General features: G+C 37.8%; 3 protein-coding genes across 3 annotated transcripts; 1 reads left to right on the top strand and 2 right to left on the bottom strand.

Moving 5' to 3' along the window:
* Window positions 1–1,051: 1,051 nt before the first annotated feature.
* Window positions 1,052–1,753, bottom strand: LOC113694750 (protein neprosin-like). The gene is made up of 3 exons (XM_027213617.2): window positions 1,748–1,753; window positions 1,545–1,691; window positions 1,052–1,435 (listed from the first exon to the last, which is right to left on the bottom strand). The coding sequence occupies exons 1-3, from the start codon at window positions 1,751–1,753 to the stop codon at window positions 1,058–1,060; spliced, it is 531 nt and encodes a 176-aa protein (XP_027069418.1). The 3' UTR covers window positions 1,052–1,057.
* Window positions 1,553–3,315, bottom strand: LOC113704509 (protein neprosin-like). The gene is made up of 4 exons (XM_072055955.1): window positions 3,228–3,315; window positions 2,646–3,038; window positions 1,937–2,098; window positions 1,553–1,847 (listed from the first exon to the last, which is right to left on the bottom strand). The coding sequence occupies exons 1-4, from the start codon at window positions 3,312–3,314 to the stop codon at window positions 1,755–1,757; spliced, it is 735 nt and encodes a 244-aa protein (XP_071912056.1). The 5' UTR covers window position 3,315; the 3' UTR covers window positions 1,553–1,754.
* A 3,027-nt stretch (window positions 3,316–6,342) lies between these two features.
* Window positions 6,343–12,095, top strand: LOC140017070 (protein FAR1-RELATED SEQUENCE 5-like). The gene is made up of 3 exons (XM_072071425.1): window positions 6,343–8,570; window positions 9,479–9,615; window positions 11,956–12,095. The coding sequence occupies exons 1-3, from the start codon at window positions 6,343–6,345 to the stop codon at window positions 12,093–12,095; spliced, it is 2,505 nt and encodes an 834-aa protein (XP_071927526.1).
* Window positions 12,096–12,403: the final 308 nt, after the last annotated feature.

Below are 12,403 nucleotides of genomic sequence, written 5' to 3'. Positions count from 1 at the left end.
TGCCTCCTATTTCAATTACGTATCTTTGACTTGATGTAATGTAAAAGAAGATTTTTAATCTCTAATTAGGTATGCATTTCAATTGCATAGGTATACCGTGTTGCCATTGAACTATGTTCTTTGCACCTTTAGAGACAATGAATAATACTTCAATGGAACTTTTTGCCAGATATCATCCTTGTTCATTCGTTTATTCATCTTCATCTGCGCAGCTTAAAGTTACTTAACCAATTTGAGTTACTATACATGGAACTTAAACAATTCGTTTATTCATTCCCCTGTAAAGATGTGGAAAAAAAAAAGATTTTGGTTATAACGAATCATTTTTCTCTTTAAGGAAGAAATTTTCAATTTGACAGCAATGGATCCTTCATGTACATGTTACTGGCCATATTTGCTCCAACAATCTCTCGACAAATATAAAAAGTTTATTTGCAAGTAGAAAAATCGAATTATCATATGACGGGAAGTGGAGAAAAAAAAAATGGTTAATCCAACAAAAACTGAACAACTTAGAAATTTATTTTATCACATTCGATTTTTGAGTCCAGAAGAAAGAACATCTGCATGGGGTTATTAGTTTTTGAAGGACAACACCTCCTCACTAAGACTTGATGACAGGATGTGATGGTTCAGTTTGAATAAAATTCCTTGAACCATATTGGATAATCAGGGATACCGAGCCATTGAGTACCAAAAATTAATAAAGGAAACAATCTAGTTCTCCATTGGTAACTCTCATTTCCCCAGTCTCTATCATTTCATCATGGATGCTATTTGGTTTCATTTTACGTCTTAGGCGTATATGACATGGAAAGAGAAGGAGGAGCTTGAGAATAAGAAGGTTATTTATTCAGGCATACAGTAAATATTATGATGATAATAGAGTAGTACAGTTTGATTTTTCTTGCTTCTGAATATGTGTATTGCTTTGGCATTGTTTGCCTTCTACAATTTGATTTAATGCCTAAAGAAATGTAATCAATTTCTGTATTCAGATGATCAAATGCATAACAAGATTCTGCCTCTCGCATATCAAGATTTCTGCATCTTTTGGTCATGGACAATTAGGATTTCTTCCTGGTCCACCAAAGTAAAAGTAATCTCCGGCATCATCACTCTTTCCAGATACTATGTTGTAGCAATTCGGCTTCTCAGCTACGGTAGTGATATCACCAGGAGGGACTAAGGTGTTGGATTGATCAACTACTTGAAGATTCTTGAAGTAACTTGCCCCTCCAGCTTGTTCTTCAGCAAAATGGCCACTGCCCATTTGAGTTGTGGTGTGTTGCCCATCTTGAGCATTATTTATTATCTCTCCACCCCATTCAATTAGTGAAGCACTGTCTGCTAGGTCTGTAAATAAGGAAGCAGGCCAATAACCAATTACATCGTCATTCCCGTGTTGTAGCCACCACACATTTTGCTTTGGGTCCTAAACAAAATTATACCACTATATTATGAGTTTTTCAAATCCCAGAAAAAAATTAGGGCTATGTTGTACATAATATGCTGGGATCTTAATCAATTCTGGCTGTCATTACCTTAAAGATTTGTAGGATGATTTCATGTTGAGCACCATGATAGGTAGAAACTGGTGAAAGGGCAACATCTAATGCAATTGAATTACTGGTATGAACAAAGCCAGGGCAGTCCAAGTTGTAGCAGCCAGTGGTTTGATAACCATCTCTCTGTTAGTATTACCAAATTTTGATACATACATAATGATAAAAATTTAGATTCAGGCAAACATATTATATTAGCATTAGGGTTGATAATATTTTGTGACTTACAGTCCAGTAAGTGAAAAGTCTTGTGTTGCTATCTCCAAAGTGACTTGGAAATACCTATTGTATATATTAACAAACGAAATAAGTAGACAATAAAGTTCAAGACACATGCATGGCCAGATGTATTTATTATAGGGAAGAAGTACCATCCAACCAGCTTCAACGCTGTTCAGATCTGAATTAGCACCTGCAAGAACCCATATTTGAGCCAAGCTAAATTCACCACTGCCCTGAACTTGGGGTTGCCAAAGGTTTATTGTTGCCTTTGCTCCCAAATACTTGTTACTTTGGACATATGCATATGCATGCTAAAGAATTGAAGAAAAAAGGAAATGAGAAATCCATAAAATTAATAAGCTAAAAATGAGAGAGATTTAAACAAACTAAAAAATTTCCTTCCTGTTAAAGGAATTTTGATATATAATACTCCAAAGGAAAATTAGCAGACACCAAGTATTAAACCTATGTAAACATGCAGGCGTGTGTTGCTACAAAATTCTAGCAAAAATATAGTATGAGTAGATGTTTCGAGTGACTCTGTCACAGCCGTCGCACGTAGTAGCTCTCTTGCCTTCGCTAAAAAACGGCCTACCAACGATTCTCCGTTGGTTCTAACCGCCAGTGCATGATACTCCGCTGACAACGTTAAGAAATGTACGATGATCGTTCTCATGGCTAACTAGTGAGTCGTGAAACGCACGACGGTGGTTCTACCCTTTGATGGCATGGTGTACGACTACGTGACACGGAATAGGTCATCCTTCCGACAACGGTGCATATCAACACATTAAAAAAAAATTCTACAAGAGTCGTATTGTTTATGGTACACAACAAATTTCCAATTGTTTATGGTACCTCGTGATTGGAAAAGTCAGCGAGCTGGGGAAAGTTTCTGTGCTTCTTCTTTGCATATCTTGCTTTCTGGTTTCTTCTAACAGGAATAATTCCTTCAGGGCATCTCCCACCCAACTGCCATAACTGAGCAATTGGTTTTTTATCCTCTTGGCCATGAGCATTGGATTGGAATAGTTCACCTCCACCAATTGGTCCTTTCCGAGGCTGCAAACTAGGCCTCATCTGCAACGTGCAAAAAATACATAAAATTTTTACTTGTAGAGATTTTTCCCTTGTCTTGCTTTTGGGTGGGATAGAAAGGCTCACCAAAATGGTATGATTTTTTAGCAAAGGATGATCAAACGCTGGTTGATGATAAATGTTGATACAATCAATAATATCACCATCAGGGCTCTGCCATTTAAAACAATCATGCATCAGTTAGTCATGTACGTGAGTCCTAAAAATGTGGACAGCGCACTTAAATATTTCAATTTGTTATGTAAGAAATTAGAACAAGACATAGAAAAACAAGTACGTAGATGTACACAAGAACATGAACACAGGCACCATGAATATTAAAGTGAGCGAAGAAGGAATAACCTTGATGGACTTGACAGGGATCTTCTTTGAACTGCTCAACGTTTTCCTGACCTGAGTCTTCTTGCTTGAGGCATCACGTAAATTCATCATGGATAATAAAATGAAGAAATAAAATAGCTTCATTTTCTTCTCACTTCTAAAACTTCCAATGCAAAATTGATTCACAGGTTGGTGGTATGTATTTGATTTCATTACTAGGTGAATTTATAAGCTTTTAAAGTATCGTTCGTGGAATTCTACTGGTTTATTAAACGAAACCTCCCAAGTCAATTGACTCATAATTTGTTAGATTCATGAGTAAAGGGTTAGTCCCACATTGGTCCGAAAGATAGAGAAAGAGCGATTAATATGTAAATAAGAGCCCGAGACCTAATGGTTTAAGTTTTTGGGTCAGACTTGGGTTCCTAACTTACGTATTGGACTCTTTGGTAGACTCTCTCGTGATATTTTCCCCTATCAAATTGGGTTCCTAACTTACATATTGGTTTGAGATGGAGCCAAGGGAGGTCCAAAAATCCAGTTTGGATGTTGAAGAAGAGTGGGTCCATATTTGGAAGAAGAGTTGATCTTAGGTGATAAGGTGGGATTGCATTGAGTAAAAATAGAGAAAGAACGATTAATATATAAGTAAGGGTCCGAGACCTAATGGTTTAAGGTTTTGGGTTAGAGTTGGGTTTCTAACTTACATATTGGGCTCTTTCCCCTATGAATAATTCTTCAGACCTCTTCAATCCTGGACCCCAAAACTATTGGACTCTTTGATAGATTCTCTCGTGGTGTTTCCCCCTATCAATAATTTTTCGGATCTCTTCAACCCTAGACCCCAAAACTACTAGACGAAGGTACGACTTTAATATGGATTGTAAATGGCCATATATTCATATAATCTTTCTTTTCCTTGTTACCATTATTAGGCGACAAACTTTCTTGTTTTTTCATGAACAAATATCGAAAGAGAATGCACTATCACTTGGTTTTCATATTACCACCAATTGCGGCTAACAAGAAGAATATATTCAAGAACAATAACTACGGAAAAAGTAACCAAAAATTAATCAAGAACTCAAGTCAAGATGGAACTTCCAGAAGAGAGGGAAAAAAAAGAGTTGAAATTAGATGTGTAGAGAAGAGAAATCATACATAATTTTAGTTCAAGAGGCATTTCTTTTTGTCCTCAAACGCCTTTCCTCCATATAACTTAAGTTTTTTTTCAATATATAGTCCCTTTTAATACCAAAAAAAAAAAATGCCTCAAACAATTATAAGACCGAGTTCCTCCCGTCTAACAGTTTCCGGATGCTATATCTTCTCATCTTTCAGCAAGCGTTGTTTTTCTGATCTTGGAAGTTTTCAACATCTAGTTGAGTTTACTTTCGTAGTCAAATTTCATCCTTTCAACGGTAATTTCTGTAGTGTATTCACGAAGTTGGAAGACAGGTGTGGAAAGCAAATAATATGGCAAAGAAGCCTCCACGTTGCAACCTGACAAGTACGGACGACGAAAGGGAATAATTCCAGAAAAGGAAGTGATGACCTATAACCGCGGTTTGGACATTGGAAATGTAGCGTACTGCACAAGCTGGAAATGCATTGGGGTGAAACGGAATTAACATGAATATAATGGGCTAAGGAGTAAAAATAAACCCGTAACTTTATTAAAACAACCCCAATTTTCAACTCTTTCGTCCATAATAACAACGCAATAACCCATTTTCGTTGAATACAAATGTTAGCGATTGCACAATATCATATTTAAATGCATTTTTGAATAAAGAGCCAACTCTTTATGGCTTTCCTGCACTACAACTAAAGATTAAATCTATTTTGAGGACCATTATTATATTCAAACGGGTGTCTCAGTTTAAAAGTTTCAGCTCCCCTTGGCTTTTTTCCATTACAGCAACATAATACCCAAGGTGCCATAAAGACAGACTGATTTATCGGATAAAATGAAATTAAACCCGTTGGTGAGTAAAAGACCAGCTCTTTGTGCCTTTCAACCATTACAGTGACAGAGTACCCAACGTGCCTTAAATACAAATGTTCGGGTATGGGATAAAATTTAGTTAAAACGGTTGTCTTATAAACGACCAGCTCTTTACGGCTTTCGTCCATTAGACAGTCAGGAGAACCCAATTTCCTTGAATAAAAAATTATTTATCGGAAAGCATAAAAATAAACACAAAGCCATGTTGGGGCCCGCGGTGATGCGTGTGTTTGAAGACAGGTGGCGAGGTCGGAATGGAAGGCAAAAATTTGGTAAAGAGGTGGTGTCTGCTGGCGTAAATTCAGGCGCAGGCGGTGACGGTAGATATATCTGAGGAAGGCCCTTCCGAAGCTGTGGTGACAGACTGCAGCGGCGTGGAACAGAAGCAGAGAAATCAAAGGTGAGTACTTTTGTTCATAACTTTGAAAAATGGAGTAGAATAACGAGTAAAGTACGTCTAGTAGGGTGATTTCTACAGTTCTTGTAAGAGGCAATGATAGAGGAATAAGGAATACGAAATACGGGGTGTAAGACCCTGCGTCTTCGAACAAAGATGAAACGAAACCGGGAAATTATCGTAGTTTGTTTGTGCACCGAGCTTTGTGTACGTACGTAAGAAATGTTGGTGCTCTAATTTGTATTAAATTGTGTAAAGGAAATTAAGCAGAAATGAGTGAAGACGTGAAGAAGACGTTGTAACAGGACTAAAGTCTTAAAACAGAGTGATTTGGATGGCCGTGTGGATATCGATAATGGCCCCCATACTGCATTGCGAATGCTTATGTGAAAAGAATTAAAGAAACACACAGTAGAGGTTGAGTTTGTGGGTGTTAATGAAAATGCATGTCGATAGTGGTATTTTATGCTAAAGGTTGATATAATTGCATCAGCCACACTTATAAAAACTGTGTATATAAATGTTAGAGTAATGTTTATCGTCTGCATTTTGTGAAAGTTGTGAGGTAAAGTATGGTTTGTTAACTGAAATGATCGTGTATATATGTTTTGTTCCATTAGTAGACGAGCAGTATTTATGTTACAAACGAAAGCATATGGGGAGGCTGAAAAAAAAATGTTAAGCGACCATGGTTAGAAAAAACATTGAACAACCACACAGGGGTTGTAACTATGGGGCAGGATGGGGCGCTTAAAACTCATGACATGGTGCAGGAAACAGAGAACGGAAAAATGGGGTTGGATGTTTGCGGCAGGTTAAGGTCATTTGACCTTAACCAAGAACCTGAGTGTGACCGAGACACATTCATTGAAGAAAGCGGTGGTTCAATAGGAGGACACGAAGATGAGGAGGCAGATGAATTGGTGGGTGCAATAGGCATGGATGACGTAATGAAATTAACATTTGACACGGAAGAAGAAGCTGGGGAATTCTATAATTTGTATGCGAAACTAAGCGGATTTGGGATTCGTAAAAGTAATGCCAAACGAGATGCAGATGGCATTTCAAGATTTAGAAAATGGGTATGTTGCTGTGAAGGTTATAGGAATGAAAAGTGGTTTAATTATGAAGACCGGAAAAGAGAAGCAAAACCAATCACAAGAACCGGGTGTGGGGCTTGCTTTCGCGTGAAATATAACATAGAATCGGTAAAGTATGTGGTGACACGTTTCATTATGGAGCACAATCACCCGCTGGCATCAGAGGCAAGTGTGCAACACATTAGGTCGCATAGAAAAGTGAGTGATGCAGAATATGCGCAGGCAAAAAGTCTAAAGTTGGTTGGGGCCAGAATATGCCAGATAATGAAACATTTTGTTATCAAAGCCGGAGGGTATAGTAACGTGGGATTTTGCATTAAGGATTTGTATAACCGAATGGACGAGGAACGTAGAAAAGATATTTTTAATGGCGATGCAGAAGGGGCACTTGGGTTCTTGGCAGCGAAGAAGGATGCCGATGACATGTTCTTTTATAAATATCATGTAGATAACGAAGGAAGATTGGCATGGTTGTTTTGGGCAGATTCTAAATCTCGTGCGGACTTCAGTGTATTTGGAGATGTATTGGTGTTTGATACAACATACAAAACAAATAAATACCGCAAGCCACTAGTTGTACTTGCAGGGGTAAACAACCATTTGAACAGTACTATTTTTGGCTGTGCACTGCTATCAGATGAGAGGATTGAAACATATGAATGGGTGCTAAGTACATTTGTAGAGGCTATGAAAGGTAGAAAGCCAGTAGCAGTGATGACAGATGGGGACAGTGCAATACGAAGAGCCATAAAGAATCTTCTCCCGGATGCTTGTCACAGGCTATGTTCGTGGCACTTGCATAGAAATGCACGGAGTAATATTCGCTGCGAGGAGTTTAATAACAGGTTCTATAACCTGATGGCGAGAAAGTGTAGCACTCTTGAGTTTGAGGATCGGTGGGCTAGGTTGGTTAATGAATGTGGGGTGGTAGAGAATGAGTGGGTGAAGAAGTTGTACCGTAGGAGAAGGTTATGGGCAGAGGCCTATTTACGCGGTCATTTTTTTGCAGGTATGAGAAGTACTCAAAGGTGTGAGAAAATGAATGCTTTTTTGAATGAGTACTTGAATGAAAAAATGCGACTATATGAATTCGTTAGAAGTTTTGATTTGGCAATAGCATGGCTTCGACATACTGAGAGCAAAGCAGTTCACACAAGCGAAAACACAAAACCAGTCTTAACCACAATCCTGCCCGAATTAGAGGGGAGCGCAGCGGAGGTGTTTACAAGGAATGTGTTCTTCATGGTGAGGAAGCATTTGAACAGGCAAGAACTTCTAATTTCTGAGGGCTGGAGCGAGGATGGAGGGAGTCGTACATATTATTACTCGAAATATGGTGGACACGAAATAAGTTGGAGGGTGGATTATGATAGGTCAATGGAGAAGCTAATCTGCTCTTGCATGAAATTCGAGTCAAAGGGGATTCCTTGTGCTCACATGTTTCGCGTGATGGTGGTAGAAGGAATGAACAGGATCCCAGAAGCATGCATTTCGAAGCGGTGGACAAAGGGAGTTCACTGTACTAATAATGGAATGAAAGCATTTGTTGCAGACGAACAGCTGACACAAATGGCCAGATATGGCACTTTAAAGTCCAGCTGTAATACTATGTGTTACTATGCCTCCTACATGGATGATGCGTTTAATGACCTGCAACAGATGTTTGACAAGCATTCTGTGGACCTAAAGGAGAAGTGGATTGATAGGGGATATGGGGGAGATGGATTTGCAATGGATTCAAGAGTGAGGAACGATAGAAGTAGAAGAACATTCGGGCTGTTAGATCCCAGGGTGTCCCGGTCTAAAGGTGATCACAAGCATGCAGAAGCAAAGAAGAAAAGAAAGTGTGGTCATTGCAGGTACTATCGGAATTGCATACGTAGTTATACAGTAGTTAATTGATAAAATACATGAAGTGGACAGTGAAGGTAATAATGAAGAAGTGGGTATTTTTCGTTCTTATTAACAACAGTAGTAAATAAACACATAATTAAAAGTGCATACAAAGTATACAAAGTTATTGGCAATGCAAGAAAGTTGAAGTGGTGTAATGTTAGCATTGTGCTCAGTTAACGTGATTACTTGCAGTCACAAATGATTTGACATGTGATATATGGGTTGAAGATTGCAGGCAGGCCACAACCAACGAACATGCCCATACAAAAAGAATTCGTACAACACAGCAGTTCATGATGATTATATGGAAAACTGTTTGGATGACTCGCTGGAAAAATCATTTGAAATTGGTACGGGCTGGAGCGACTCAGGCGAATGGAGAGGACAAGCATTTGTACCACAACCATTCGGTAGCGGTGGAAGGGACACAGGTGGCCAACAAAGAAGTCCAGGAGAAAGATGAGGCACTACTGTTGTGATGCTTCGGTTTGCAGTTACGCAATAAATAAGGCAGGTTTTGGTGAGTAGAGGTGCAAGAGTAGTCTTTCCATGAAACAAGTACGAAATTGTAGAAGGGGAAGGGTTTGTATCTTTCCTTCGCATTAATTTGTCTTGAGCATGAGAAGGCTACAAGGTATTCGTGAATGCGGGGAAAGCTGGGTATAGTGTTTAAAAAAATTTGATTCCGTTACCATTGAAGTGTAAATAATGTAAGTTTGAATGTGTCATGGGCCATTGTAAGCTGTTATCACCACAGCCACTGAAAGGTAGTAAACAGTCATTGTACTGATGCAGTACCTGTTGGTAAATGGCTTTGTTGTTCTTATTTCACTGCTGTTGCGTGTGTAAATCCTATTATATATTCTTCTAGGTGTGAAATGCAGAGGTTGAAAGAGATGGTATGGTTGTGCATGGAAGTAGCAGCCGTGACGACAGACAGGTTACAGAGCAACACCGGCTTTAGGGATTGTGTTTTGTTATGTATCGGTGGGGTGAAGAGTATTCAAGGTTGCTAGGTGTAGATGGGTAAGTCATTGTAGTTCCACCGAAGGGGTCATGCACAGAAGGATCACCAGATGCATGACTGTCAAGGTTGCGTCGTAAGCACTGCTGTAGCAAATACCGCTACTGCACTTGGTTAATAGGAGAGTAAGTAGTTGACAAATTGTTTATTAGACGAGCCAAACTTGTTCCTTTTTTTGTAAATACGAAATTAAGTGGAAGCGTATGTTGCGCAAAATCTCTTCGTGGGATAGACGTTTTCCGAAGTGGCTACTTGGGAATCAGCTTCAGTTGCCCAGCTTTTGTAAACTGGTGCCGTACGCTGCTGCTATAAACTGCTTTTACGATTGGGCTGTTTGTTCCTCGCCTTGCTATCCTAACCAATGACCGTAAGGCCCAACGCCTTTTCTTTTGCCCATCGTTCCATTCATGTGTAGGAACAGTAACTTCTGTTTCTCCCCATCTATTTTCATTGCTCACAATGCTTATGCGTCTCTTCAGTGCACCAATAACAATGGTATTATTAGTTATATGTATTATATATGTACATTAATTTATGTAATATAATTAATATTATGAATTATACTACTAATTATACATATTTACTAATAGAAATTATTAATTAGTTCGAGTAACTTTACTAATACATTTGTACTAATATATTTAATTAGCCAATAACTATCAATTACAATGTGGTTTGTAATATATTTATTAGGGATAATTTAAGAAACCTCCCCTGAGATTTCTGACACTTTCACTGGCACCCCCTGAAGTTGTCAAAATTTGACTGACCTCCCTTGCCTTTGAGTTATTGGGTCCCTTAGCTGACATCATGAAGGCCAAAATTACAAATATATGGTATGAAGTTGGGATTTATTACTGATGTTGGGGTTTATTATTACCGTTTAGTCGGAGAAAAAGGAATCTACAGTGATTAATGAAGCCTAACAACAATAACACAAACTGTGAGAGTAATACATGAAGTAAAGCTGGATTAGGGAGTAAGGCACCTTTTTTGTGCCATTATTGTGGGTGCTGTTTCAGTTAGAAATGTTTTTGAAATGCCATTCAAAAAATGGTACAGTAATTTCTTATGAAAAAAAAAATGGTAGGTTATCTACGTAATATATGTAAAAAATAGTTTAAAAAGGAAATATCCCATAAAGTACCAACTCTTTATGGCTTTTCTGTATTACATGAATGAAGTACCACGTTTTGTATGAACCTTTTATTATAAATCATTTAATTTTCATAAAAATTTGCAAATAAAATTCAAAAGCCGTTACAGAAACATCTTTACGAAAGGAAAACTAGCATTTTTTGAATTATTTAATATAAATGAAATATTTTAAAGTAAACAAAAAAAATTGTTTGCTATAATATACCAGTTCTTTACGGGTTTGTTCCATTATATGAATTAAGTAGTAGCTGTTTAAGAGTAGTTGACTTCGAAATAGAAGCGCAACTTTGAAATACGCTATTTTAATTTTAGTAAATTTGTTTATATATGAAAAATTGGTTAACTAGCGCAGTGAATTCAAACCCTACTTATGTATCGGGTAAAAAAAGTACTCCAGGTCTGCACTAAAACACCAGCTCTTTATGCCTTTTCTCCATAAATCATCCGTTTTCCCATTTTTCCACAAGCTAATTCAGGGGATGTTTCTGAAATTAGCCCTTACAATATATATGTGTATGTAAGATTAATAATTTATATAATAATAAATATGTTTATTATTATGCATATAAGGTTGCAAAATGATTTAATTTAATATCTTATATACGTTATAACTGTGTAAAATATTAGTTAATTAGTATTTATATATATTATGTAATTATAGATAGATATTTATAATTTCTTTGAGGGGGTTTACTCTCGGAAAAATGTGCAGTAGGAGCTTAGTCTCGGAAATTTGCAGAGGAAGTTGTTGAAGTGAAAGAAAAAGGGAAATGTGTCTTGTGCACAAAGTAACGAAACAGAGCTGAAAACGATTAATTTTTTTTACACCATTTGTACATTTCCAATGGAGTACAATATTTCACGTAACTAGTTTGCACAAACTTGAACTCATATTCTTGTGTTGGAGTTGCATTCATACAAAAGGCTTTTCTGTCATGATATAAATAAGTTCGAAAAATGTAATGCATTAAATGTGATAGATTTATAATAACAACAACTTCCATTTAAATTGTTTTGTTGTAAATATTTAATTTCACTGCAAACTTCAATTGTAGGTGAAGAACAATCTGGGACAGACGAAAAATAAGAACAGGACTATAAATTAGTTGTGGGAATTATCTGTCAACTGTTAACATTTTCCGTGTTCAAGTTTAAAATTGTATCAGAATTACGCAACACACGTGGCGATTGCTCACAGCTTAGCTTTGTTGGTGGGCACTACCAACAAGTTTGCATACTCATTCCTCCGGCTACACAACCTTGTTTGCGGTTTGGGGCCATGGGTGCTCAGTCTTTGGCATTATGAATTCCCTGACATTCGTGAGCTTTGGCTCTACCAAGCTCATCCGTAAATGTCTGCGTCCCGGCACTTGTGTTCGGACGCTTACAAACACAGGATTTCCGGCCACCAAGTTCACCGCGAAGGCAGCGTTTCCCTGTCCCCTTTTGGAGCTTCAATGCACTTTCCAAAATTACCTGTATTTGATGTAGCCTTTGGTCCACCACTTGTGAGTTGTCCGACACATTGGATGCCAAACGAAATATTTCTGCACTTTTTTCTAAGACTTTCTTTCTCAGGCCAAGACATGCACTGAACAAGCAGGTCCTCGTACC

The sequence above is a fragment of the Coffea arabica genome, chromosome 1e (genome assembly GCF_036785885.1).
Source record: "Coffea arabica cultivar ET-39 chromosome 1e, Coffea Arabica ET-39 HiFi, whole genome shotgun sequence".
Taxonomy (NCBI): domain Eukaryota; kingdom Viridiplantae; phylum Streptophyta; class Magnoliopsida; order Gentianales; family Rubiaceae; genus Coffea; species Coffea arabica.
This window is presented reverse-complemented; position numbering and strand designations above follow the sequence as displayed.

What these genes read in the sequence shown, in the direction of transcription:
- LOC113694750 (XM_027213617.2), bottom strand. An exon ending in TCATCCTACAAATCTTTAAG is followed by an intron (nt 1,436 to 1,544) that starts GTAATGACAGCC and finishes AATTTTGTTTAG; the next exon opens with GACCCAAAGCAAAATGTGTG.
- LOC113704509 (XM_072055955.1), bottom strand. Translation starts at nt 3,314, where the DNA reads ATGAATTTACGTGATGCCTCAAGCAAGAAGACTCAGGTCAGGAAAACG. An exon ending in CTGACTTTTCCAATCACGAG is followed by an intron (nt 2,099 to 2,645) that starts GTACCATAAACA and finishes TCAATTCTTTAG; the next exon opens with CATGCATATGCATATGTCCA. An exon ending in GCGTTGAAGCTGGTTGGATG is followed by an intron (nt 1,848 to 1,936) that starts GTACTTCTTCCC and finishes TATATACAATAG; the next exon opens with GTATTTCCAAGTCACTTTGG.
- LOC140017070 (XM_072071425.1), top strand. Translation starts at nt 6,343, where the DNA reads ATGGGGCAGGATGGGGCGCTTAAAACTCATGACATGGTGCAGGAAACA. An exon ending in AGAAAGTGTGGTCATTGCAG is followed by an intron (nt 8,571 to 9,478) that starts GTACTATCGGAA and finishes ATATTCTTCTAG; the next exon opens with GTGTGAAATGCAGAGGTTGA. An exon ending in TGGGGTGAAGAGTATTCAAG is followed by an intron (nt 9,616 to 11,955) that starts GTTGCTAGGTGT and finishes AAATTGTATCAG; the next exon opens with AATTACGCAACACACGTGGC.